Source organism: Carcharodon carcharias, chromosome 18 (assembly GCF_017639515.1).
Source record: "Carcharodon carcharias isolate sCarCar2 chromosome 18, sCarCar2.pri, whole genome shotgun sequence".
NCBI lineage: Eukaryota > Metazoa > Chordata > Chondrichthyes > Lamniformes > Lamnidae > Carcharodon > Carcharodon carcharias.
Window position 1 is genome coordinate 86,778,529 of NC_054484.1, and position 26,772 is coordinate 86,805,300.

The window sequence follows — 26,772 nt, forward strand, 5'->3', positions numbered from 1 at the left end:
CCGTGGTGTTGCTCCGCTGTGGTGTCGCTCCAGTGCGCTGTCTCTGCGCCGTGGTGTTGCTCCGCTGTGGTGTCGCTCAGGTGCAGTGTCGCTCCGGTGCTCTATCGCTCTGGTGCACTGTCGCTGTGATGTGGTGTCACTCCTGTGCAGTGTTGCTCTGATGCGCTGTCGCTCTGATGCGCTGTAGCTCTGCTGCGCTGTCGCTCTGGTGCGCTGTCGCTCTGCTGCGCTGTCGCTCCAGTGCACTATCGCTCTGGTGAGGTGTCGCACCGCTGCGCTGTCGCTCAGGTGCGCTGTCGCTCTGGTGAGGCTCTGCTGCGCTGTCGCTCCGGTGCGCTGTCGCTCTGGTGAGACTCCGGTGCGCTGTCGCTCCGGTGCGCTGTCGCTCTGCTACACTGTCGCTCTGGTGAGGCTCCGGTGTGCTGTCACTCCGGTGAGGCTCCAGTGTGCTGTCGCTTTGGTGTGCTGTCGCTTTGGTGTGCTGTCGCTCCGGTGCGCTGTCGCTCTGCTACGCTGTCGCTCTGGTGCGCTGTCGCTCCAGTGAGGCTCCGGTGCGCTGTCACTCCGGTGAGGCTCCAGTGTGCTGTCGCTTTGGTGCGCTGTCGCTCTGCTGCGCTGTCACTCTGGTGAGGCTCCAGTGTGCTGTCGCTCCGGTGCGCTGTTGCTCCGGTGCGCTGTTGATCCGGTGAGTCTCCGGTGCGCTGTCGCTCTGCTGTGCTGTCGCTCTGCTGAGGCTCCGGTGCGCTGTCGCTCCGGTGAGGCTCCGCTGTGCTGTCGCTCCGGTGAGGCTCCAGTGCGCTGTCGCTCTGGTGCACTGTTGCTCTGCTGCACTTTCGCTCCGGTGCGCTGTCGCTCCGGGGAGGCTCCGGTGCGCTGTTGCCCTGCTGCACTGTCGCTCTGGTGAGGCTCCGCTGCACTGTTGCTCTGGTATGGTGTTGCTCCAGTGCAGTGATGCTCCAGTGCGGTGATGCTCCGCTGCACTGTCGCTCTGGTGATGCTCCGGTGCGCTGTTGCTCCAGTGCGCTCTCGCCGTGGTGAGGCACTGGTGCGCTGTCACTCTGCTGCGTTGTCGCTCCAGTGAGGCTCCGTTGCACTGTCACTCTGGTGAGGATCCAATGCGCTGACGCTCCACTGCGCTGTTGCTCCGGTATGATGTTGCTCCAGTGCAGTGATGCTCCGGTGCGCTGATGCTCCAGTGAGGCTCCGGTGCGCTGTCACTCCGGTGCGCTGTCGCTCCGGTGAGGCTCCGGTGCGCTGTCACTCTGGTGAGGCTCCAGTGCGCTGTCGTTCTGCTGCACTGTCGCTCCGGTGAGGCTCCGGTGCGCTGTCGCTCCGGTGAGGCTCCGGTGCGCTGTCACTCCAGTGAGGCTCCGGTGCGCTGTCGCTCCGGTGAGGCTCCGGTGCGCTGTCGCTCCGGTGAGGCTCCAGTGCGCTGTCACTCCGGTGAGGCTCCAGTGCGCTGTCACTCCGGTGCGCTGTCGCTCCGGTGAGGTTCCGGTGCGCTGTCGCTCCGGTGAGGCTCCGGTGCGCTGTCGCTCCGGTGAGGCTCCGGTGCGCTGTCGCTCCGGTGAGGCTCCGGTGCGCTGTCGCTCCGGTGAGGCTCCGGTGCGCTGTCGCTCCGGTGAGGCTCCGGTGCGCTGTCGCTCCGGTGAGGCTCCAGTGCGCTGTCACTCCGGTGCGCTGTCGCTCCGGTGAGGTTCCGGTGCGCTGTCGCTCCGGTGAGGCTCCGGTGCGCTGTCGCTCCGGTGAGGCTCCGGTGCGTTGTCGCTCCGGTGAGGCTCCAGTGCGCTGTCCCTCCGGTGAGGCTCCAGTGTGCTGTCGCTTTGGTGCGCTGTCGCTCTGCTGCGCTGTCACTCCGGTGAGGCTCCAGTGTGCTGTCGCTCCGGTGCGTTGTTGCTCCGGTGCGCTGTTGCTCCGGTGAGTCTCCGGTGCACTGTCGCTCTGCTGTGCTATCGCTCTGCTGAGGCTCCGGTGCGCTGTCGCTCCGGTGAGGCTCCGCTGTGCTGTCGCTCCGGTGAGGCTCCAGTGCGCTGTCGCTCTGGTGCGCTGTTGCTCTGCTGCACTTTCGCTCCGGTGCGCTGTCGCTTCGGGGAGGCTCCGGTGCGCTGTTGCCCTGCTGCACTGTCGCTCTGGTGAGGCTCCGCTGCACTGTTGCTCTGGTATGGTGTTGCTCCAGTGCAGTGATGCTCCAGTGCGGTGATGCTCCGCTGCACTGTCGCTCTGGTGATGCTCCGGTGCGCTGTTGCTCCAGTGCGCTCTCGCCGTGGTGAGGCTCCGGTGCGCTGTCACTCTGCTGCGTTGTCGCTCTGGTGAGGCTCCGTTGCACTGTCAGTCTGGTGAGGATCCAATGCGCTGACGCTCCACTGCGCTGTTGCTCTGGTATGATGTTGCTCCAGTGCAGTGATGCTCCGGTGCGCTGACGCTCCAGTGAGGCTCCGGTGCGCTGTCGCTCCGGTGAGGCTCCGGTGCTCTGTCACTCTGGTGAGGCTCCAGTGCGCTGTCGCTCTGCTGCACTGTCGCTCCGGTGAGGCTCCGGTGCGCTGTCGCTCCGGTGAGGCTCCGGTGCGCTGTCGCTCCGGTGAGGCTCCGGTGCGCTGTCGCTCCGGTGAGGCACAGGTGCGCTGTCGCTCCGGTGAGGCTCCGGTGCGCTGTCGCTCCGGTGAGGCTCCGGTGCGCTGTCCGGTGAGGCTCTGGTGCGCTGTCGCTCCGGTGAAGCTCCGGTGCGCTGTCGCTCCGGTGCGCTGTCACTCTGCTACGCTGTCGCTCTGGTGAGGCTCCAGTGTGCTGTCGCTTTGGTGCGCTGTCGCTCCGGTGCGCTGTCGCTCTGCTGCGCTGTCGCTCTGGTGAGAATCCGGTGCGCTGTCGCTCTACTACGCTGTCGCTCCGGTGCGCTGTCGCTCCGGTGAGGCTCCAGTGTGCTGTTGCTTTGGTGCTCTGTCGCTCTGCTGCGCTGTCACTCCGGTGAGGCTCCAGTGTGCTGTCGCTCCGGTGCGCTGTTGCTCCGGTGCGCTGTTGCTCCGGTGAGTCTCCGGTGCGCTGTCGCTCTGCTGTGCTGTCGCTCTGCTGAGGCTCCGGTGCGCTGTCGCTCCGGTGAGGCTCCGCTGTGCTGTCGCTCTGGTGAGGCTCCAGTGCGCTGTCGCTCTGGTGCGCTGTTGCTCTGCTGCGCTTTCGCTCCGGTGCGCTGTCGCTCCGTGGAGGCTCCGGTGCGCTGTCTCTCCGGTGAGGCTCTGGTGCGCTGTCGCTCCGGTGAGGCTCCGGTGCAATGTCGCTCCGGTGCGCTGTCGCTCTGGTGAGGTGTCGCTCCGGTGTGGTGTCGCCCCGGTGAGGTGTCGCTCCGGTGCGCTGTCGCTGCGCCGTGGTGTTGCTCCGCTGTGGTGTCGCTCCGGTGTGGTGTCGCTCCACTGTGCTGTTGCTCCGGTGCGCTGTCACTGCGCCATGGTGTTGCTCCGCTGTGGTGTCGCTCCGGTGCGCTGTCTCTGCGCCGTGGTGTTGCTCCGCTGTGGTGTCGCTCCGGTGCGGTGTCGCTCCGGTGAGCTGTCGCTCCGGTGCTCTGTCGCTCTGGTGCACTGTCGCTCCGGTGCGCTGTCGCTGTGATGTGGTGTCACTCCTGTGCAGTGTTGCTCTGATGCGCTGTCGCTCTGATGCGCTGTAGCTCCGGGGTTGTGTCGCTCTGCTGCGTTGTTGCTCCGGTGCGCTGTCGCTCTGCTGCACTGTTGCTCTGCTGCGCTGTCGCTCTGCTGCGCTGTCGCTCGAGTGCACTGTCGCTCTGGTGAGGGGTCGCACTGCTGCGCTGTCGCTCCGGTGCGCTGTCACTCTGGTGCGCTGTCGCTCTGGTGAGACTCCGGTGCGCTGTCGCTCCGGTGCGCTGTCACTCTGCTACTCTGTCGCTCTGGTGAGGCTCCGGTGCGCTGTCACTCCGGTGAGGCTCCAGTGTGCTGTCGCTTTGGTGCGCTGTCGCTCCGGTGCGCTGTCGCTCTGCTGCGCTGTCGCTCTGGTGAGAATCCGGTGCACTGTCGCTCTGCTACGCTGTCGCTCCGGTGCGCTGTCACTCTGCTGCGTTGTCGCTCTGGTGAGGCTCTGTTGCACTGTCACTCTGGTGAGGATCCAATGCGCTGTTGCTCCGGTATGATGTTGCTCCAGTGCAGTGATGCTCCGGTGCGCTGACGCTCCAGTGAGGCTCCGGTGCGCTGTCGCTCCGGTGAGGCTCCGGTGCTCTGTCACTCTGGTGAGGCTCCAGTGCGCTGTCGCTCTGCTGCACTGTCGCTCCGGTGAGGCTCCAGTGCGCTGTCGCTCCGGTGAGGCTCCGGTGCGCTGTCGCTCCGGTGAGGCTCCGGTGCGCTGTCGCTCCGGTGAGGCTCCGGTGCGCTGTCGCTCCGGTGAGGCTCCGGTGCGCTGTCGCTCCGGTGAGGCTCCGGTGCGCTGTCGCTCCGGTGAGGCTCCGGTGCGCTGTCGCTCCGGTGAGGCTCCGGTGCGCTGTCGCTCCGGTGAGGCTCCGGTGCGCTGTCGCTCCGGTGAGGCTCCGGTGCGCTGTCGCTCCGGTGTGGCTCCGGTGCGCTGTCACTCCGGTGAGGCTCCAGTGCGCTGTCACTCCGGTGAGGCTCCAGTGCGCTGTCACTCCGGTGAGGCTCCAGTGCGCTGTCACTCCGGTGCGCTGTCGCTCCGGTGAGGCTCCGGTGCGCTGTCGCTCCGGTGAGGCTCCGGTGCGCTGTCGCTCCGGTGAGGCTCCGGTGCGCTGTCGCTCCGGTGCGCTGTCGCTCCAGTGAGGCACCGGTGCGCTATCGCTCCGGTGAGGCTCCAGTGCGCTGTCGCTCCGGTGTGCTGTCGCTCCGGTGAGGCTCCGGTGCGCTGTCGCTCCGGTGCGGCTCCGGTGCGCTGTTGCTCCGGTGCGCTGTCGCTCCGGTGAGGCTCCGGTGCGCTGTCGCTCCGGTGAGGCTCCGGTGCGCTGTCGCTCCGGTTAGGCTCCGGTGCGCTGTCGCTCCGGTGAGGCTCCAGTGCGCTGTCACTCTGGTGAGGCTCCAGTGTGCTGTCGCTTTGGTGCGCTGTCGCTCTGCAGCGCTGTCAGTCCGGTGAGGCTCCAGTGTGCTGTCGCTCTGGTGCGCTGTTGCTCTGCTGCGCTTTCGCTCCGGTGCGCTGTCGCTCCAGGGAGGCTCCGGTGCGCTGTTGCCCTGCTGCACTGTCGCTCTGGTGAGGCTCCGCTGCACTGTTGCTCTGGTATGGTGTTGCTCCAGTGCAGTGATGCTCCAGTGCGGTGATGCTCCGCTGCACTGTCGCTCTGGTGATGCTCTGGTGCGCTGTTGCTCCAGTGCGCTCTCGCCGTGGTGAGGCTCCGGTGCGCTGTCACTCTGCTGCGTTGTCGCTCTGGTGAGGCTCCGTTGCACTGTCAGTCTGGTGAGGATCCAATGCGCTGACGCTCCACTGCGCTGTTGCTCCGGTATGATGTTGCTCCAGTGCAGTGATGCTCCGGTGCGCTGACGCTCCAGTGAGGCTCCGGTGCGCTGTCGCTCTGGTGCGCTGTCGCTCCGGTGAGGCTCCGGTGCGCTGTCACTCTGGTGAGGCTCCAGTGCGCTGTCGCTCTGCTGCACTGTCGCTCCGGTGAGGCTCCGGTGCGCTGTCGCTCCGGTGAGGCTCCGGTGCGCTGTCGCTCCGGTGAGGCTCCGGTGCGCTGTCGCTCCGGTGAGGCTCCGGTGCGCTGTCGCTCCGGTGAGGCTCCGGTGCGCTGTCGCTCCGGTGAGGCTCCGGTGCGCTGTCGCTCCGGTGAGGCTCCGGTGCGCTGTCGCTCCGGTGAGGCTCCGGTGCGCTGTCGCTCCGGTGAGGCTCCGGTGCGCTGTCGCCCCGGTGAGGCTCCGGTGCGCTGTCGCTCCGGTGAGGCTCCAGTGCGCTGTCGCTCCGGTGAGGCTCCAGTGCGCTGTCACTCCGGTGAGGCTCCAGTGCGCTGTCGCTCTGCTGCACTGTCGCTCCGGTGAGGCTCCGGTGCGCTGTCGCTCCGGTGAGGCTCCGGTGCGCTGTCGCTCCGGTGAGGCTCCGGTGCGCTGTCGCTCCGGTGAGGCTCCGGTGCGCTGTCGCTCCGGTGAGGCTCCGGTGCGCTGTCGCTCCGGTGAGGCTCCGGTGCGCTGTCGCTCTGGTGCGTTGTTGCTCTGCTGCGCTTTCGCTCCGGTGCGCTGTCGCTCCGGGGAGGCTCCGGTGCGCTGTTGCCCTGCTGCACGGTCGCTCTGGTGAGGCTCCGCTGCACTGTTGCTCTGGTATGGTGTTGCTCCAGTGCAGTGATGCTCCAGTGCGGTGATGCTCCGCTGCACTGTCGCTCTGGTGATGCTCCGGTGCGCTGTTGCTCCGGTGCGCTCTCGCCGTGGTGAGGCTCCGGTGCGCAGTCACTCTGCTGCGTTGTCGCTCTGGTGAGGCTCCGTTGCACTGTCAGTCTGGTGAGGATCCAATGCGCTGACGCTCCACTGCGCTGTTGCTCCGGTATGATGTTGCTCCAGTGCAGTGATGCTCCGGTGCGCTGACGCTCCAGTGAGGCTCCGGTGCGCTGTCGCTCTGCTGCACTGTCGCTCTGGTGAGGCTCCGGTGCTCTGTCGCTCCGGTGAGGCTCCGGTGCGCTGTCGCTCCAGTGAGGCTCCAGTGCGCTGTCGCTCTGGTGAGGCTCCGGTGCGCTGTCGCTCCGGTGAGGCTCCGGTGCGGCTCCGGTGCGCTGTCGCTCCGGTGAGGCTCCGGTGCGCTGTCGCTCCGGTGAGGCTCCGGTGCGCTGTCGCTCCGGTGAGGCTCCGGTGCGCTGTCGCTCCGGTGAGGCTCCGGTGCGCTGTCGCTCCGGTGAGGCTCCGGTGCGCTGTCGCTCCGGTGAGGCTCCGGTGCGCTGTCGCTCCGGTGAGGCTCCGGTGCGCTGTCGCTCCGGTGAGGCTCCGGTGCGCTGTCGCTCCGGTGAGGCTCCGGTGCGCTGTCGCTCCGGTGAGGCTCCGGTGCGCTGTCGCTCCGGTGAGCCTCCGGTGCGCTGTCGCTCCGGCGAGCCTCCGGTGCGCTGTCGCTCCGGTGAGCCTCCGGTGCGCTGTCGCTCTGCTGCGCTGTCGCTCCGGTGAGGCTCCGGTGCACTGTCGCTCTGGTGAGGCTCCGGTGCACTGTCGCCCTGGTGTGCTATCGCTCTGCTGCACTGTGTCTCCGGTGAGGCTCATCTCCCTGAACTGAAGCTCCCAGGACTTACTGAAGTAATTTATGTGTTTGGAAACCTTACTGCCTCCTGGGACAGGGTGATAGTTTATACCGCTCCCTCCCTCCACTACATGGAACAAGGCGTTTGAGAACTGAGATGCTCGCCCACTGCCTCCATCAGCTATCTCAAGCACATGTTCCCTCTGCAGTCCAAAGGCTGCACCTCCACATTGAGAGGCAAAGGCTGCCACGGAATGGCTAATGGGTGTTCAGCCAGTGCAGTGTGCTCGTGATGGCTGAAGCTTAAACTAGCTGTAAAGAAAGAGCAGACAGTGTGAATCAAGTGAGCAGCCTCAAAGTAGCTTGTGACCTGTGAGTGCAGGCTCATTCAGATGACTAACCTGAGAGTTCAGGAAATGAACATCATAACTGTGCTTTCCTTTCTAAGAGTGAACTCGCAGCAGAAAAGGAATCTCGAGTGGAAACTGAGAGACAAAAATGGCTTCAGGAAGAACACAGAAGGTGTGTATTCTACATGTACCATGCTTACAAGTGTTAATATTCAGATACTCCATACTGAGTGAGCTTTGTCTGCAGAGTCTGTGTAATGAACTGGATCTTCAAGGAAGATGGCTTTCATTTGGTCTCTCTCTTTTCTAAAGGAAAAACAAAGCTTTCTTGGATAATCTCGAAAAGAGGCAACAGTCCTCTGAGAATTTGCTCCTCTTCTCCCCTCCTTTTTGTGATGATGAGAGCTGTGAACCTGACACCATACCCTATGCCCCTGTATGGACCTCATCTGAAGATCTGAGGGAGGATGAGCGAGACAATCCTGGCACTATGATCAAAGGTATCACCTGCAGCGACTCTCCTGCAGGTAATTAATCATTTTATATAAACTATCATTATCAATAACATTATAAACAGCATGATAACTGATCATCTCATGCAGCAAAATACCCTGGATTTTAAGGTGGAAGTATGGTAATTAACCCTAATCCACCAAGGACCGTCCATCGGAGAGAGAGACAGAGACAATTGGTTATATATGGCTCGAGAGGAACCACTCCACAAGCATGGGGCAAGGCAAGACAGGTCACCATGAACCACCAGAGCTAGTACGGGGATCAAAGCATGCTGTTGGTGCACATGATCTTTTTGATAGGCTTGGAAGCTCAGCTCAAGGTCAACAGGACTCCAAGCTGTCTGCTTCAGGGAGGGATGGAGATTAAATCACCACTGAGGATACAGCGTTTGATGTATAGCCAAGGACCGAAGGCTTTTATCTTCTTGGTGTATTATTGGATGAAACTGTGGCACAAGAGGTGGATTAAGGAAGCAGTGAACCGCTGGAGGGAGGTTGTGGTGAGGTCCAGCAATGTACCCGGCATCTGACCTCACCTCAGCAGCTAATATTGTCGAGGGGTAGCAAGTACTTGAGAAACAGGACGGGGTCTAGGGTTGATCCCGGGAGACTCCAGAGGTAACAGTGCAGGAGAAGGCAGAGAAGCTATTGCAACTGATACTCTGGCCATGGCTGGATAGAAAAGAATGGAAGAGGTTGAGAGCAGCCCCATTCAGCTGAATGATAGAGCAGCAACATTGAAGGGGATGATGTGGTCAATCTTATCGAAATCTCCAGAGATGAGGAGGAGGATACAGAAGGACAGTTCACTACTTTGAAAAGGGGTGTTTCAGTGCTATGGTAGGGGAGAAACCTGATTGGAAGGATTTAAACATGGATTTCCAGGAAAGGTGTGTGCAGTGTTGGGAGGTGACAACATATTTAGGGATTCAAGAGGAAGGAGGGGATGCAGTGGGACATTGTGGGTGAATTTTCTGAGGAGGGGGGAGATGACGGACGTTTTGAAAGGATCAGAAGAGGGAAATCTTTTCCGATGTTGGCACCATTTGCACAGCAATTTGTGTGGTGTTCAGGATTACAAAGAGGATTAGGGCTGTGCCTGGACACTGCTACAGAAACGTTCACACAATGGATTTTACCGAGTTACTGCCACCATTCCCTATTGGGTTTTGTTGAACAGGTACTAGTTACGACTGGAATTTGATGAGACTCCAGAGCTGTTTCCCTGGTTATGAAGTGTCAGTCCTTGAAGAGCTCCTGCTACAGTGTGATGGGGACTACACAAGGTTGATCCAGCTTCTGCAGTGAACAGATGAAAACTCAGCAAGTTGTCTTCAACCCAACCTCTGTACCAGATTCTGTTAGCTGTTGACTTAATTCATCCTTTAATTTAGCTATTGATTTAAAATGATGATTGACACTTCCTGTGTCATAGGAATAGCAGGAGATCATTCAGCCCCTTGACCCTGTTCCACCATTTAATTAGATAATGACACTTCTCTGCTTCAATCCCATTTTCCTGCTTTTGGCGCATGTCCCTTATCTAACCTAAAATCTATCAGTCTATGTGCAGTCACCTACTGCTATTGGCTGTTGGGAAGTCATGAACCAGAGAGACTTTGTCCACTTGGTGCTAAGCAAAGACTCTGACAATTATGGCTCCTTAATTCTTTAAACTGAAGAATTAAGCCCAGTCAGTTAAAATTGTTTCCATTGCCCAGGAAATGTCTTCAATCAAATGGGCTCTCAAGGAGAGAAGTTCAAGATTCAAGGGGTCTTTCTCAAGTGCACATTGGAATATGAAACCAATTTGTGTGGCTTTAAAAAGTGACAATTCCTCTGAACAAGAGTCCTGTGTGGACTTGGAACGTTAACTCTCTTTTTCTCTCCATAGATGCTGCCAGACCTGCTGAGTTTTTCTAGCACTTTGTTTTTATTTAACATTTCCTCCAATGACTTTTCCTGTTCAATGTTTTTTGACCTGCTCTCATTTAAGATGTGTTTCTGGATGGTTTTCACAATACGCTGGCTTGTGTGAATCTGGTTAACAGGCAGACACCCCTCAAGCAAGGTTCCATGTGCAAAAAATGAACAATGTGCGCCTGAATTTCTGCTAAGTGTACAGTTTATTTTGTAGCACCAATTCAACCATTCAACTGATAGGGTCAGAAACCAAATCCAGGAGACAGCTGAGAATTGGAAGCAATTCCGCTCCTTGCCCAATAACATCAGAACACATTGGGATTTTTATTTATTGGGGCCAGATGTGATTTTGGTTTAAATCATGTTCTGCATTTCCTATGGTTCTTGTTCATTGGTTCACAAAGGGTTAACTCCTAGAGAGAGAATTCTGCATTTAATGGCCAGATTGGTGTCTGTTCACCAGTCAGATTGACAACACCATCGCTGCCATGTCCTGCTGCCCCAATCAGACACTACCTGCCTGCCATCAGGGTTCCTGACGCCTCAAGGATAGAGGTCCCACTTCCATGAGCTGCCAGCCATTCAGAGGCCTGGCAGTTCTTCATTCCTTACAGTGCCAATAGGAGAGGTGGCCTCTGCTGGAACCAGGAGTAGTGCTGAACCCCCATTGTCCAGGTAATTGGGGTACGTTCAGAGTTCAGCCAGAAGCAAAAAGACAGAGGGCAGAGTCACATTTTAGTGAGTTTCACTTGCCTGTTCCACATAGCACTCTGTTGTTGGGCACCCTGAAGACTTGGAAACCGAGCTGGCCAGTGTTACAGCTATGATTTGAGGCATACAGCCTCTTTAAATGATGTAAATGAGCTACCATGCTTTGGGAGTGGGTTGGTTACCAACCTCCTGTTCCATCTCCATTAAAACCCCAGGTTAAGGCAGATTGGGTTTAGGGTTTTTTGGGGGGTTGGGAGAGGGGTTAAAATTACCCCTTGTATTTCCACATATTGGTATTACATTTATTTCCCTTCGGGTCAATCAGCTGGTTTGACTATCTAGCTGGCCATGGTCTACTGTAGCCAGGTCCTTCAGAATCCTAAATGCAGCCATTATATCACCTCTGGATCTTCCCTTTCCTCGTCCCATTGTTTCCAACCAACCCGTCTCGTACTTTGCCCATTCTTTAAGGAGGCTGGACTGAAACAGCAACAGGTTTTTTCAATATGAAAGAGATCACTGCTGAATATATCCTTGTCTTTATCCAATGCTTTTATGTAGCTGATGCTCCTTAGTCCCTTGGCAGTGATGGCTAATTAAATGATTAACTAATTAACTAACAAGTTGCAACCTACTTTAACCCTGGCTAACTTGGCAAAGGACAGGATTAAACACAGTCCCATGGTCTCAGTATCATACATTTACATTAAAGAGGAGAGAGCTGGCAAGTTCGTTTTGAGAATGCATACAGAGATAACCTTGATAGCTAAATAGTGCAGGATATGGCAAAAGAAAAACTCAAATGTTTAATTTACCAGTTAATTTCCCCCAGTCTTGTAACACTTCCTTCCATCATTTGAGATAGAGTATAGAGATGGCTAATAAGCCTAACAGCAGCCTGAAACTCTTAAAAATGAATCAAAATAAGAACTTTCATCCACAGTCCTTGAGGTTCTTCAGCCGCATGTTTTGTCACTATCCAATCATGTTACAGCTGTACAATTGGACAAGCCATTTTTTGTTCATCATGAAATAAAGAAACACTACAGGTGTAATCCTTTCTCGTTCACAGCTGATATCTTACATTACCCTGCCCTGCCCCATTTCATTCTCTTTGTCTTCACTTTCCAGGGAACAAAAAAATGTCCTACACAAATGTGTAGCCCTGGATCAAGAAATGCCTTTCAGCCTATCCCCTCAGCAGACAAAGTCCTATTATCAATCCAATTAGTTTAAAACCTGAGATAAAGTTATGCAAATTTTTTGCATAAAATGTTTACATAAAAGATAATCATGAAAGACTCTGGAATAAATGTCTAAAGTACATTATTCAACCTGTTGGAGGAGCTCTATGAAAAATTTTGACTAAATTAGCAGTTTCAAGTTGAGCTTGGCTCAGTGATGGCATTCTTGCATCAGGATCAGATAGTTGTAGGTTCATGACTGTCCCCAATCCCCAAAGGATTTCAACACAAAATTTAAGCTGATACTTCAGTGTAATACTGAAGGTGTAAGGCATTGTCAAAGAGGCCATATTTCAGATGAAGCATTCATCCAAGGCCTAAAATATCTGTTCATGCAAAACATGCAAACATGCATGCAAAACACTGCATGACACAAATCAAAGAGCAAGATAGTTTACACAATGTCTTGCATGACATTTATCTCTTAATCTACACCACCAAATTTGATTAATTGGTCATTCTTCTATGCAAATTGGCTGCTCCATCTGTCTATGCTTCAGTGTAGATCATTGACTCAAGTGCATTTGGAAATCTTGTCACCATGGAAGGTGTGATGTAACCTCCAGACAGTTAGAGTTGGCAGACTATTGATTTTGGGTCATTAAGACCAATTCTAGAACCCTTCTAATCTGTATAGCTCAGTACCATACCCACTGATTCACTGTGCAGTAATTGGTTTTAAACCAGACACGTGACAGAACACAAGCATTGCAGTAAAATAACTCTCAGCTTTTAACTAACTAAACAAAAGCTTTGGGGACAGTCATTCCCCATGGCAATGTCTTGACCAGAGTCAAGTTGCCTGGTTTGAATTTGAACAATAGCTTAGCAGTTAACTGTTCCCTGCTGCATTTTCCATGGCAACACCTCTACCAGTCAGAATCCGCTTGCAATCAATCAGCACTTTCTCTTCTCATTACTGTTGGTAATCCTGCTCTCTGTCCTGATGAGTGCAATACAAAAAGTTTAGACAGCATGTTTCTTTGTTCAGCAAAAGCTATAAGTTGATATTAATATTTTTAAAATTCTGCAGATGGAATTTAATATCAGTAAATGTGAGGTGATACATTTTCATAAACTGGGTGGTGTGGATGAGGGTTCAGGATTAGGGTTAGGGAGCTGAATAATTTAAAACCAATCAATAAAGATTTGAAACTGCAGAAAAAAATGTCCACACATCAGAATCACTCACATGAAAATATAGATGATGAAAATTCTGTCCATAGATTTTTATTATTTTTTTATTAATAGTGGAAACCTCATCTTGCCCTTGGATGAAGTTTCATCAAAAAGACATAGTCCGCCTGGCAGATTTGCCTGCCTGCCTGCCCACCAACTGTAACGTTGGACGAGCAGCGAAAAATTGCTTTCAATTGCTACTTTAATGGCCTCCTAAATGTTGGCGGGTGCTCTGCCAACTCTTGCGCGCTCCTGCCGACTGAAATATTACACGAGTGTACGAAGACATCAAGACACTCACCCAATGTCGATTGTGTGCTATTTCACACTCGAGCATGTCAGGCATGCGCCCACACACTGAGCAGAAAATTCTACCCATTGTTGGAGAGTTTAGAATAAGGAAACGCAAGATTAAATGTAAGAGATTTTAGATACAGAGTAGAAGGCTACGAGGCTGTGGAAAGCCGGCCTAGAATTAGTGACTGAAGCAAAGACCACAGCAGCATTTAAAAATGCCAGAAAGGTAGTTGAGTGTGATACAGGGATGAAGGCACATGGGAAATCCCAAGGATAAATATGAATACAGACTGGCTGGGATGAACGGCCTGGCTCCATGTTGTAATTTCTATACAACAAAATCCTTACCTGCAACATACTGAAGGGCAAGCTTTGGAATTTAGGTCCTTCCACCATGAAGAGAGACATTTTGTTGCACAACCTGGCAACTGTTGAAGCAAAACTGCTCTCTGTCACAGCCTTGTGATATTACACTATCTCACTTAGCATCTCCTCCAAATTCTGTGCCTCCACCATGAACGTGGTGAGGTTAGAGTCCACATCACTACTGTTAGTCTTCATATCATCGAGGATTTTGATCTATTTGTCCATTTTGGTTTTGAATGTTTGACGTGTCCAAGGAAATTTCATTCTAAATATAAACATTGAAAAATAATTCAACTCAATTTAACTCCGTTTTAGTTGTTTTGTCTTCCATGCTTTAAGATTCAGTTAATGTTTCTTCAAGTCAACTGGGTCCTAAATTGAATGGAAGTGTAGTATGTGGTGTAGTAAAAGGGTGTTTGGGCAGAGAAGAGTTCATGTGGGCCTTGGAAACAGTACCACCCACATGATGATTTTGAGAGTCACATGATGGGAGACTGTGTGTAGCAGAGTCCAGAAGGAGCCAGCATGGAGACAGCGCCCACACATGGCAGCACCTTGGATATGTATGTAGGTATAGGTTACTAATAAACACTTAATATTTAACCATGCAAGCCTCCTGACCTCTTAGTGAGACACCACATAACCTCACAACATGTCAGATACAACTAATATACAACAGGAATTAGTCTGGAACCATCACAGGAAGGTTTTACGTGATTAGTTTATTCTTACGCTATTGAAACAATACTGGGCCCAATTTTAACTCACTCTCAATCCACCTAATTTACCCAGAGTTAAAATTGGGTCCAGTGATTCCTGCAAGTGAGCCAGCTGAGTTAAGATTCATACTGTATACTTATTATTTAAGGAATTAAACTAGACTTTTATTAGAAACTGACCTAAATGACTTGAAAACTAATGGGTATATTTTCAGAGCCCATAACAACTGTTCATATGCAGTGACGTTAAAATTGACATTAATGTTTATTGAACATGCATTGAATCTACTGCAATTGTGCTCTGAAATATTTCAGCATTAAATTGAAAAATCAAACTTCATGGGCAGAATTTAATGCCCTCCCCCACTGCAGGTTTGCAAGTGAGAGGGTATTTAATCAGGTAGGAAAGTGGCAGGTGTGGGCCCTGCTGCCTTCCCACCTCTCCCCCAATTAAGTCAGTGGCAGGGTGCCTGTGAATGGCATTCTCGCCCTGCTACCAGTTGAGATCCTAAGGTGAGTAATTAATGCCCACAGAAGGCCTTCATTCTGCCGCTCCTGGCATTAACCCAGCAGCGGACGGGGCAGTTCATGCACGAGCATGACAAGTAAAAATCTTGCAGAGTTACAGGCTCCAGGATGGTTCCCCTGGTTCAAAGGCCTGATTGAGGAACCCAGCATTTGGGAGGGGGGACCCATCGAGAGCCACCCCACTTCCTTTAACCCTGCAAACCCCTTCCCATCATTACTCATTACTGAGGCCTGGGATCCAGCGAAGAATCAAGGCCTCAGTTACGTGTCGTACCAGCAGCAGTGACCACCTGTTCAATGGAGCTCTGATTTGCCAGCAGCTCTCTGCTTTCACCCTCGGGGTCTTCATCTCAGGGACCCACCACTGTCCACTTAAGTGTCTGAGTGGCACTTCCTATGGCAGGCGTTCCGTAAAAGATGCGGTGTGAGGCTCTTGCTGGCTCTCCAGCTGCCAAGTGAGACCCCTATGACCTCCATTAAATACCATCCCACGTTCATCATTCCTTTTCTGCCACACCACAGAATCTGGATGTCACTCCACTGTTCAAGAAAGTCAGAAACAACATTTGGAAAAAAGCAAGGTCTTTGGCAGATCACCAAACAGAAGCTGAGGATAGCCCATGCAATGAATTTAATTCTATGAATAGTGTCACAAAGCCACTGAAATCACGTTTGCTCATGTCTTCATCTGAAACAGACACTTGTATCTTTAATGCATTTATACTGTATACTATAACAACAGCTTTCAGTTAGATAATACCTTTAACATAGAGAATGACCCAAGGTGTTTTACTGAAGTCTCATGAGATAGAAACAAAATATGAGCCCTAGAACAAAATGTTGGAAGGGACAGTCAAAAGCTTGATCGAAAAGGTAGATTTTCTGAAGAGAAGAGGGAGGCAGAAAGACATAGAGATATAGAGCAGAGTTCTAGAGCATAGGACATGGACGATTATCATTGAATGGTTATAACGTGGAAGGACACCATTCCAGCAGTTGTGTACTTACTGACTCTCTGCAGCAGCAACTCAGTGAATCACATTCTCTTTTCAGCTTTCAATCCAATTCAATTCCCCTTGGAAAGCTGTGATTGAATTTGCCACCATCACACTCTCAGGCAATGCACTCCCGATCCTAACCACTCACCTATTGTTCTTTCGCCAATCACCTTAAATCTGCCCCCTGTTTCTCAACACTTCTGCCAATGGGAACAGCTTCTCTCTATCTAATCTGTGGTCACTTCATGATGTTGAACACTTCTATCAAATCTCTACTTCCTCTACTCTATGGAGAACAACCTCAGCTTCTCCAATCCATCCATGTAATGGAACTCCCTTATCCCTGGAACTGTTCTTGGAAGACTTTTCTGCACCCATCTCTACTGCCTTTGCATCCGTTGTGAAGACATTTAAAATTTAATGTACATTTCCACAGGGTAAACACAAACTCATTGACAGTGGCTTCCCTGGAGATATGAATAGCTCTTTCATATCACACCAAACTTTGAAGAATGGGATAAAAACAAAAAACTGCGGATGCTGGAAATCCAAAACAAAAACAAAATTACCTGGAAAAACTCAGCAGGTCTGGCAGCATCGGCGGAGAAGAAAAGAGTTGACGTTTCGAGTCCTCATGACCCTTGAACAGAACAGAAGAATGGGAGCCAGTCTAGTTACACTGTGTCTCAGCCAACACAAGATGGCAGTCAGCACATGTGCAATGTACTGCACATGTGCAGAAATCTAGTGGCATCACTCTACTGTGTCCAGCCTGCCTGTATCATTCCATGCATGTGCAGAAGCCTGACCCATCTGTGAAGGACTGCACTCCCAACCCCATCCTCCTCACCCCTCTCCCCCCCTCCAAGAGACACAGTGGAAAGGGAAAGGATTAAAAGTCCTTCTGCAAGTACTAAAACACTGAATCACCGGTCATGAGTTTCCCTTACTGAGACTATCTTACTGTGTTATTGGCAGTATTTGGCTGCATTCTGTGCAGTTTGTTGAACTAGAGCAATAATTTTCTTTTCCCCTCAGTGCTTTAGACACTTTAGCTTGTTACAATCTGAATGCCTTCTCGAGGCCCATCACGGGTGGACAAGGTTTGGTTGTGAAGCCAGCAGTGCCCTCGTCCCACGAGAGAAAGGGGCAAATTGGGGTAGGGTGCCTTGTGAAGACTGGAAGTCCAAAAATCTTAGAAAAACATTTGAAAATCCTGGTACGTAAAAAATTCAATCCTTGTAGCTGAACGGTGACCTGAAACTTTCAATTTGAAAATGTGAAGGTGTTAACGTTAGCTTGAGTCTAGCAAGTCAACAGGGAAGAAAATGTAATCAACCACTCACTGCGAGACTCAACTGCCCAACTGTGGTGACTTGAGCAGTGCCATCTTTAGTCCAGCCCGCTGCATACACTGTCCCTCTCTTTGGTGTAACTGAGTAAAACCGTCAAATTACACATGCATAGCATTGGCAGAAAGCACTGCCTTCTAGTTAATGGCTGAGACATTGAAAAGGTTAATTACCTTGACTAAAAGACAATGGATAGGACAATGCCCACAGACCTGGGCAAACCTCATAAAGAAGCAAGATTCAACAGCTTGGAATAGCAGCCATATTAAGATCTGAATTGTGTAATGTCTTGATGTACAGAGAACCTAGAAGACCTCAAGAAGACAGTTTGAGCCCATAGCTCTCAATTGAGCTAACTGTGAACAGCATGTGAGAGCTGGGTTTCTCTCTGCCTTCAGGAGTCACAAAGACGCTTGTCCCAAAATCCTCACTGTTTTGCTGGAAAGGTAATCTAGGCAGTCTTAAAGTGTCGTGCCGGCAGAACCAGTAAAGAGAAGATCTTCACTCACTCCCCAAAACTGCTCTACCTGCTGAGTCCATCTGAAAAAGCAAACACTGACTTATTGACTACAGAAGCCATCACAGCTACTGAACACAACCCTACAGACTAGACAAAACACTTCAACTGCAAACTACAGGCCTGCAATGATATATTAAAGGACTGAACTGAATCCCATTTGGGCAAGTATATTTTACCTTTATCTGCATTTAAACTTTGCGTCTGTATTTTAGTTAATAACTTTATACCACTTTTAATTAAATAATTTTCAGCTGTAGCTTTGTAATAAACTAACCTTTAGCCTGTTTCAGAATGAAGCTTAACTGCTGGGTTATTTTTAAAAAGAACCACTCACAAATTAAAAAGGAACCACATACACCCATACATACACAGTTCCAGTACGAATTTGGCACTGGCATCGACCCGGTAATGTGAAAAATTGCCCAGGTACGTCCTGTCCATAAAAAGCAGAACAAATCCAACCTGGTGAATTACTGCCCAACCACCACCTGCAAGTTCCCCATCAGGTCACTCACCATTCTGACTTGGAAATGTATCGCCGTTCCTTCACTGTCACCGGGTCAAAATCCTGGAACTCCCTTCCTAACAGCACTGTGGGTGTACCTACACCATATGGACTGCAGCAGTTCAAGAGGGCAGCTCACCAACACCTTCTCAAGAGCAACTAGGGATGGGCAAAAAATGCTGGCCCAGCCAGCGAAGACCACATCCAGTGAATGCATTAAAAAGTCTACTCTCGATTAGCAGTGATGAAAAGAGTCATTAACAGTGCTACCAAGCAGCATTTACACAGAAACAATATGTAACTGACCCTCAGTTTGGGTTCTGCCAGGGCCACTCAGCTCCTGACCTCATTACAGCCTTAGTTCAAACATGGACAAAAGAGCTGAACTCCCAAGGTGAGGTGAGAGTGACTGCCCTTGACATTAAGGCAGCATTTGACCAAGTGTGGCATCAAGGAGCCCTAGCAAAACTGGAGTCAATGGGAATCAGGGGGAAAACTGTCTGTTGGTTGGAGTCATACCTAGCACAAAGGAAGATGGTTGTGGTTGTTGGAGGTCAGTCATCTCAGCTCCAGGACTTCACTGCAGGAGTTCCTCAGGGTAGTGTCCTTGGCCCAACCATATTCAGCTGCTTCATCAATGACCTTCCTTCCATCATAAGGTCAGAAGTGTGGATGTTCGCTGATGATTGCACAATGTTCAGCACCATTCATGACTCCTCAGATACTGAAGCAGTCCATGTCCAAATGCAGCAAGACCTGGGCAATATCCAGGCTTTGGCTGACAAGTGACAAGTAACATTCACATCACACAAGTGCCAGACAATGCCCATCTCCAACAAGAGAGAACCCAACCTTCACCCCTTGATGTTCAATGGTACTACCATCACTGAATCCCCCACTATCAACATCCTGGGGTTTACCATTGACCAGAAACTGGACAACCATATAAATAGTGGCTACAAGAGCAGGTCAGAGGCTAGGAATCCTGCGATGAGTAACTCACCTTCTGACTCCCCAAAGCCTGTCCACCATCTACAAGGCATAAATCAGGTGTGATGGAATATTCTCCACTTGCCTGGATGAGTGCAGCTCCAACATTCAAGAAGCTTAATACCATCCAGGACAAAGCAGCCGCTTGATTGGCACCAAATCCACAAACATTCACTCCCCCCACCACTGACACACAGCAGCAACAGTGTGTACCAACTACAAGATGCACTGCAGGAATTCACGGCTCCTTCGAACTTCCAAATGCATGACCACTACCAGGGGCAGCAGACACATAGGAACACCACCACTTGGAAGTTCCCCTCCAAGCCACCCCCCATCCTGCATTGGAAATATATCACCGTACCTTCACTGTCACTGGGTCAAAATCCTTAACAGCGCTGTGGGTGTACCTACACCACATGGACTGCAGCGGTTCAAGAAGGCAGCTCACCACCACCTTCTCAAGGGCAATAAATGCTGGGGGCCAGCCAGAGAAGCCCACATCCCAAAATGAATTTTTTAAAAAATCAAATTCTGGTCTTGATCTCTGGCACACTGCACTCAGTACATCTCCCAGCACCGATCCCTGGGACACTGCACTCAGTACATCTCCCAGAATCGACACGTGGGACACTGCACTCAGTACATCTCCCAGCACCAATCCCTGGGACGCTGCACTCAGTACATCTCCCAGCACCAATCCCTGGGACACTGCACTCAGTACATCTCCCAGCACCAATCCCTGGGACACTGCACTCAGTACATCTCGCAGCACCAATCCCTGGGACACTGAACTCAATACATCTCCCAGAATCGACACCTGGGATACTGCACTCAATGCATCTCCCAGAATCGACACGTGGGACATTGCACTCAGTACATCTCCCAGCACCAATCCCTGGGACGCTGCACTCAGTACATCCCCCAGAATCAACACCTGGGATACTGCACTCAGTACATCTCCCAGAATCGACACGTGGGACACTGCACTCAGTACATCTCCCAGCACCAATCCCTGGGACGCTGCACTCAGTACATCTCCCAGCACCAATCCCTGGGACGCTGCACTCAGTACATCTCCCAGCACCGATCCCTGGGACGCTGCACTCAGTACATCTCCCAGCACCGATCCCTGGGACGCTGCATTCAGTACATCTCCCAGCACTGGTATCTGGGTTGCTGCACTCAGTACATCTCAGCAGTAGTAATTTCTGCAACTTGTACACACCGTGCTGGAATTCAACAACCCAGTGCCCACTTTTCTGGATTCAACGCCTCTGATCTGGTCCTTCTTGGCGGCGGAAATTCACCGTTTGACATCTTGAATTGTAAGCATCTATGGCACTCACTGAAACTGATGAAATTACCAGTAAAATACTGAAATTGTACATGTTTTATAGGATGCTTTTCTGTCACTGGACTGTCCCAGCCTCTCACCCACTGTGTGATTACCCCACCCAGCCTTTTTATAATTCTTTCATGGCTGAGTGTTGATGACAAGGCCAGCATTTGCTGTCCTTCATTAATGGCCTTTCGAAGGTGCTGGTGAGCTCCCTAAACTGAACCAGTGCAGTTCATCTGCAGATGTTAACAGCAGGAAGGACCCCTCAGCAGAGTGAAATAAAGAGTTCATCCACTATAGACAGGTCAGATGCTGGCTTCACATTTTCAGTTGTTGTTTCATCTCTGGACCTTTTGTGGTGGTTTCTGACTCTGAAAAGTTATTTCTAACTGACTGAAGATTTTTCTGGTGCTGCAATGTTTTGTGCTGTTTTCACAATGTGGGTGCCACAGGAGCACAGCCTTTGGGACTGGCTTAGGTAGGAGAGTGCAGGAACAGCTGGGAAAGAGAGAAGAGGAGGAAGGCAGTGTTCAGGAGGCCAGACACACAGCGGGTCTTCAGGGAGCATTTCTCATTCCTCAGCTTCTCCGAGGAGCAATGCGTGAGGTTTCAGTGTTTCACCAAGAATGTTATCAGTGAGCTAGGGCACCTGCTGCAGTAACAGCTCAAGCCTCGCACCAACAAATGGACAGCATTGCCTGTGGCTGTCTAGGTCACCAAGGTCCTTGACATTTATGTTACAGACTCCTTTCAGGCAGCAGTGGGTGATATATCACAGTTCACCTCCCGCTGTATCAGGGAGGTTACCGAGGCTCTCTACATCAGGAAGAACATCTATATCTCCTTCACTATGGACAGTGTACCAGGATGAAATTACATGGCAGTAATTAATGTTTGTCTACATTGTGCCAATTGGACATCTAACAATCAACTAATTAACATCCATGTCATTGGAGAGAAAGAACACAAGTATTAGAAGCAGGAGTAGACCACATGGCCCCTTGAGCCTGCTCCGTCATTCAATATCATTGTGGCTGATCTTGGGCTGCAACTCCAATTTCCCACTCGCCCCCCATAATCCCTTAATTCCCTGAAAGACCAAGAACCTGTCTATCCCAGGCTTAAGTATATTCAATGATGAACCATCCACAACCTGCTGAGGTAGACAATTCCAAAGATTCACAACCCTTTGAGTGAAGTAATTTCTCCTCATCTCAGTCCTAAATGATCGGCCCCTTAACCTGAGACTGAATCCCACGTTTTACATTCCCTGACTGTTGTAGGGTGTTGAGTACAGTTCGATAGATTTGAAGAAGTCTTCATAATCACACATTGAGTCAATAAACACTTACAGTTAACCTAAGAACTATTTACAAATATACAGCAAAGGGTACAAACTAGGAGCTATCTCCGAACTTGCTTCTACACACGGCTCTGTCCACCGCTACACTGACCCTGGGTGTGGGTCATGTGCTTACTACATCACTGTGTGGGCAGTACTTTACTCAGTCCCACATTAACCCTGTATGTGCCAGACCGCTATACTACATTGACCAGCAGAAACAATCTCTCAGCATCTGCCCTATCAAACCCCTTCAGAAGCATGTATCTCAATCTTATAAACTCCAGCGAAAATAGAACCAATTTGCTGAACAAAGAAAAGATTGTTTAGGGGTCAAAGAGTTCCCACCAGATATGTCATGCTAGCTAATGAAGGCTCAGAAGCAAGTCAACCCTCTTTGGCAGAGTTAGTAATCCAAAACTGAAAAATAATTTCAAAGGTTAATGGAGTGTTGAGCTTTATGTCAAAGAGACTAGAGTATTCTCTGAGACTGGAAAAACAGATCACCCCTTAATCTCCGAGAAAGAAGTAAACGGATCACCCCTTAATCTCCGAGACAGGAGTAAACAGATCACCCCTTAATCTTCGAGACTAAAGCAAACAGATCACCCTTAATCTCCGAGACAGGAGAAAACAGATCACCCCTTAATCTTTTAGACTGAAGCAAACAAATCACCCCTTAATCTTCGAGACTGAAGTAAACTGATCCGCCCTAATCTCTGAGACTGAAGTAAACAGATCACACACTAAAATCTGAGACTGAAGTAAACAGATCACCCGTTAATCTCTGAGACTTTAGCAAACAGATCGCACCTTAATCTCCAAGACTGAAGTAAACAGATCGCTCCTTAATCTCCGAGACTGAAGCAAATAGATCACCTGTTAATCTCCGAGACTGAAGTAAACAGATCACCCATTAATCATCGAGACTGGAGTAAACAGATCACCCCTTAATCTCCGAGAGTGAAGTAAACAGATCGCCCCTTAATCTCCGAGACTGTAGCAAACAGATCGCCCATTAATCTCCAAGACTGAAGTAAACAGATCGCCCCTTAATCTCCGAGACTGAAGGAAACAGATCACCCCTTAATCTCCGAGACTGGAGTAAACAGATCGCTCCTTAATCTTCAAGACTGAAGCAAACAGATCACCCCTTAATCTCCAAGACAATAGCAAACAGATCCCCCCTTAATCTCCGAGACTGTAGCAAACAGATCGGCCCCTTAATCTTCGAGACTGAAGAAATCAGATCGCCCCTTAATCTCCAAGAATGTAGCAAACAGATCACCCTTTAATCGTCGAGACTGAAACAAACAGATTGTCCCTTAATCTTCAAGACTGAAGTAAACAAAACGCCCCTTAATCTCCAAGACTGTAGCAAACAGATTGACCTTTTATCTCCAAGACTGAAGTAAACAGGTCGCCCCTTAATCTCCAAGACTGAAGAAAACAGATCACCCCTTAATCTCTGAGACTGGAGTAAGCAGATCGCCCCTTAATCTTCAAGACTGAAGCAAACAGATCGCCCCTTAATCTCCAAGACAATAGCAAACAGATCCCCCCTTAATCTCCGAGACTGTAGCAAACAGATCACCCCTAATCTCCGAGAGTGCAGTAAACACCCTTAATCTCCGAGACTGTAGCAAACAGATCGGCCCCTTAATCTTCGAGACTGAAGTAAACAGATCGCCCCTTAATCTTCAAGACTGAAGTAAACAGATCGCCCCTTAATCTTCAAGACTGAAGTAAACAGATCGCCCCTTAATCTCCAAGAATGTAGCAAACAGATCACCCCTTAATTTTAGAGACTGAAACAGATTGTCCCTTAATCTTCGAGACTGAAGTGAAGAGATCACCCGTTAATTTTCATGACTGAAGTAAACAGATTGCGCCTTAATCTCCGACACTGGAGTAAACGGTTCGCTCCTTAATCTCCTAGACTGTAGCAAACAGATTGACCTTTAATCTCCAAGACTGAAGTAAACAGATCGCCCCTTAATCTCCGAGACTGAAGAAAACAGATCACCCCTTAATCTCCGAGACTGGAGTAAACAGATCGCTCCTTAATCTTCAAGACTGAAGCAAACAGATCACCCCTTAATCTCCAAGACAATAGCAAACAGATCCCCCCTTAATCTCCGAGACTGTAGCAAACAGATCGGCCCCTTAATCTTCGAGACTGAAGAAATCAGATCACCCCTTAATCTCCAAGAATGTAGCAAACAGATCACCCTTTAATCGTCGAGACTGAAACAAACAGATTGTCCCTTAATCTTCAAGACTGAAGTAAACAAAACGCCCCTTAATCTCCAAGACTGTAGCAAACAGATTGACCTTTTATCTCCAAGACTGAAGTAAACAGGTCGCCCCTTAATCTCCAAGACTGAAGAAAACAGATCACCCCTTAATCTCTGAGACTGGAGTAAGCAGATCGCCCCTTAATCTTCAAGACTGAAGCAAACAGATCGCCCCTTAATCTCCAAGACAATAGCAAACAGATCCCCCCTTAATCTCCGAGACTGTAGCAAACAGATCACCCCTAATCTCCGAGAGTGCAGTAAACACCCTTAATCTCCGAGACTGTAGCAAACAGATCGGCCCCTTAATCTTCGAGACTGAAGTAAACAGATCGCCCCTTAATCTTCAAGACTGAAGTAAACAGATCGCCCCTTAATCTTCAAGACTGAAGTAAACAGATCGCCCCTTAATCTCCAAGAATGTAGCAAACAGATCACCCCTTAATTTTAGAGACTGAAACAGATTGTCCCTTAATCTTCGAGACTGAAGTGAAGAGATCACCCGTTAATTTTCATGACTGAAGTAAACAGATTGCGCCTTAATCTCCGACACTGGAGTAAACGGTTCGCTCCTTAATCTCCTAGACTGTAGCAAACAGATTGACCTTTAATCTCCAAGACTGAAGTAAACAGGTCACCCCTTAATCTCCAAGACTGAAGAAAACAGATCACCCGTTAATCTCCGAGACTGAAGCAAACAGATCACCCTGTAATCTTTGAGACTGAAGTTAACAGATCACCCCTGAATCTTCGAGACTGAAGTAAACAGATCCGCCCTAATCTCCGAGACTGAAGTAAACAGATCACCCGTTAATCTCCAAGACTGTAGCAAACAGATCACCCCTTAATCTTTGAGACTGAAGTAAACAGATCACCCCTGAAGCTTCGAGACTGAAGTAAACAGATCCGCCCTAATCTCCGAGACTGAAGTAAACAGTTCACACCCTAAACTCCGAGACTGAAGTAAACAGATCACCCGTTAATCTCTGAGACTGTAGCAAACATATCACCCCTTTATCACCAAGACTGAAGTAAACAGATCGCTCCTTAATCTCCGAGACCGAAGCAAATAGATCACCTGTTAATCTCCGAGACTGAAGTAAACAGATCACCCATTAATCTCCGAGACTGGAGTAAACAGATCGCCCAATAATCTCCGAGACTGGAGTAAACAGATCACCCCTTAATCTCTGAGAGTGAAGTAAACAGATTGCCCCTTAATCTCCGAGACTGTAGCAAACAGATCGCCCGTTAATCTCCAAGACTGAAGTAAACAGATCACCCCTTAATCTCTGAGACTGAAGAAAACAGATCACCCCTTAATCTCCGAGACTGGAGTAAACAGATCGCCCCTTAATCTTCAAGACTGAAGCAAACAGATCGCCCCTTAATCTCCAAGAAAATAGCAGACAGATCCCCCCTTAATCTGCGAGACTGTACCAAACAGATCACCCCTAATCTCCGAGAGTGTAGTAAACACCCTTAATCTCCGAGACTGTAGCAAACAGGTCGGTCCCTTAATCGTCGTGACTGAAGTAAACAGATCACCCGTTAATCTCTGAGACTGTAGCAAATATATCATCCCTTTATCACCAAGACTGAAGTAAACAGATCATTCCTTAATCTCCGAGACTGAAGCAAATAGATCACCTGTTAATCTCCGAAACTGAAGTAAACAGATCACCCATTAATCTCCGAGACTGGAGTAAACAGATCACCCAATAATCTCCGAGAGTGTAGTAAACAGATCGCCCCTTAATCTCCGAGAGTGTAGTAAACAGATCACCCCCTAATCTCTGAGACGGTAGCAAACAGATCGCCCCGTAATCTTCGAGACTGAAGTAAACAGATCGCCCCTTAATCTCCAACAATGTAGCAAACAGATCGCCCCGTAATCTTCGAGACTGAAACAAACAGATTGTCCGTTAATCTTCGAGACTGAAGTAAAGAAATCACCCCTTAATCTTCAAGACTGAAGTAAACAGATCCCCCCTCAATCTCCAAGACTGAAGTAAACAGATCACCCATTAATCTTCGAGACTGAAGTAATCAGATCGCCCCTTAATCTCTGAGACTGAAGCAAACAGATCACCTGTTAATCTGCGAGATTGAAGTAAACAGATCACCCATTAATCTCCGAGACTGGAGTAAACAGATCACCCAATAATCTCCGAGACTGGAGTAAACAGATCACCCCTCAATCTCTGAGACTGAAGTAAACAGATCACCCATTAATCTCCGAGACTGTAGCAAACAGATCGCCCCTTAATCTTCGAGACTGACACAAACACATTGTCCCTTAATCTTCGAGATGGAAGTAAAGAGATCACCCCTTAATCTTCGAGACGGAAGTAAAGAGATCACCCCTTAATCTTCGTGACTGAAGTAAACAGATTGCCCCTTAATCTCCGAGACTGGAGTAAACGGGTCACCCCTTAATCTTTGAGACTGAAGTGA

At 50.3% G+C, this 26,772-nt stretch overlaps 1 protein-coding gene across 2 annotated transcripts in view; it reads left to right on the plus strand.

Moving 5' to 3' along the window:
- epsti1 (epithelial stromal interaction 1) overlaps window positions 1–14,326 on the plus strand; it is a 51,882-nt gene extending 37,556 nt beyond the window's left edge. For both annotated transcript variants that reach the window (XM_041210802.1, XM_041210803.1), the window contains 3 exons: window positions 7,586–7,659; window positions 7,800–8,014; window positions 9,183–14,326. In XM_041210802.1, the coding sequence (XP_041066736.1) occupies window positions 7,586–7,659; window positions 7,800–8,014; window positions 9,183–9,310 (417 nt within the window). In that variant the 3' untranslated portion in view covers window positions 9,311–14,326. The remainder of the gene's footprint in view (window positions 1–7,585; window positions 7,660–7,799; window positions 8,015–9,182) is intronic.
- The last annotated feature ends 12,446 nt before the right edge of the window (window positions 14,327–26,772 follow it).